General features: G+C 38.5%; 1 protein-coding gene across 1 annotated transcript in view; it reads right to left on the bottom strand.

Moving 5' to 3' along the window:
* The window catches only part of STAB2 (stabilin 2), an 89815-nt gene extending 88772 nt beyond the window's left edge, over positions 1-1043 (bottom strand). Inside the window, exon 1 of the mRNA XM_035901474.1 lies at positions 960-1043. Coding sequence (XP_035757367.1) covers positions 960-1043 — 84 coding nt within the window. The remainder of the gene's footprint in view (positions 1-959) is intronic.
* Positions 1044-1700: the final 657 nt, after the last annotated feature.

Below are 1700 nucleotides of genomic sequence, written 5' to 3' on the forward strand. Positions count from 1 at the left end.
ATTTCCATTTTCTCCCATTTCCTCATTTTCCCTTTTTGCTGTTAAGGGAAATGGAAGAAAGGTGATTTGTTAGCGGCTCTTTTTTTAGAGACAGAATAAGTTTAACACATTTCCCAGTACTTGTTTGTACTTTTCCAAGTATTTTTCCATTAAAAAAACCCAACCAAACAAACAACAAAAAAACCAACCTGAGAGGCTTCCCTTTTTCTCCCCCTCTCCCACAAGTTTCTCCCTATCCTTTTGTTTCCTCTTCTACAAGTGTTTTCTCTCCAGAACAGAGGAATTTAAAGCCTCAAGTCGAGAGGTGGTCTAAACAAGCAAATGCCTCGCTGTTGAAGTCCTGGTTCAGATTTGTAACCCAATGCTTTCTGCCTCTCTGTGAAGGTGGTGAAAACATATTTTGTGAAATTCCACAGACCCATAGGATTTGTAATGACAAATGCACCACTTCCCCCAAAGTCTACAATAAATTTATAACTTCGTACAATTACTTCCAATAGCTCAATTCCTTAGAATTTTTCCTCACCTATCTGAAATTTCCTCCTTGTGGTTAGTCGAGTGGATAATTTTCACTATGGAAGAATTTCTGCTTTCGTCTTCTGACTTATCAGAAATTCTAACAGGGTTCTTTTGCTGTTTTTGATGAATGTGTCAGCTACAGTCTTTTGCCACACTTGCCATTTTTTAGAGACTTTTTCAGTGTACTCATGACACATCCTTTGAGCCAAAGTCTCATGTGGAACAAACAGATGCATTTCTGTTATTTCAGAGGACTGAATTACAGAGCTCTTAGTTTACAATTCAGTGTCATATGCACCAGTGACTGTAAAAGTGGGTTTTTCTTCTGTAAGATACAGTATCTGATGACTGTTCTCTCTATAACAGTGAAACAAGCCCCACCCCTGTACTTAATACAGACATATAATAATTCATTACTTAAATAAAAAGCTGCTTCTTACCTCACTTGGGACTTCTGATGTCAAACACAGTTTCAGTGCAGCCAAAAAAGCCAAAAAGAATAAAACAACTGGATTTTTTTCCATTGTGAAGATTTTTTTTTTTTTCCTTCAGAGCCCTCCAGACACGAGAACTAAAATGCTGACGTAAAGTGATTATTCATCAGAGATGCTATTTCTTCTGCATTCTTAGGCAAACAGTTTAACAGGACTCTTGTCTTCCTGAAGGAAAATGAGCGAAGGATACGGCATGCGAGCTTGCCTGCCGGCAGGAAAAATTCCAAAATGCAGGGTATTTGCCGAAAGTTTTCACTGCAAAGCTGAATAAACCCTTCCTAACTGAATGACAGGATATCCTGACAGGGCTCTGTTAATTTACCCCTCTCTCTGAAGCTGTTGACAGCACAAAACCAAGGACACTCAACTGTTATGACAGAAGATGTTTTCTTCTTTTAGGTGGGCATGGGCAGGGGACTGGAGTAACCGCTGTGCCTGTTGTCATTACTCTTGTTCAACTGATCTAAGGCAGAGCAAAGGATCTCTGGAAGTTGGCTTATCAGCCCTAATAATGTAAGGGTGGGTCCCCTGAATGTGGCCCTGGGAGAAATACTACTGACTTTATCTCAGGAGGCCAAAAGAACATCTTGGATAAAAGAAGGGATTTTTTTTTCTTTTTTCTTTTTCTTTTTTTTTTTTTTTTTTTTTTTTTTTTTTGGTTAAATAACTGTCACTGATTTCCTGAAA

The sequence above is a fragment of the Egretta garzetta genome, unplaced genomic scaffold, assembly GCF_000687185.1.
Source record: "Egretta garzetta isolate BGI_Z169 unplaced genomic scaffold, ASM68718v1 scaffold159, whole genome shotgun sequence".
Lineage (NCBI taxonomy): Eukaryota > Metazoa > Chordata > Aves > Pelecaniformes > Ardeidae > Egretta > Egretta garzetta.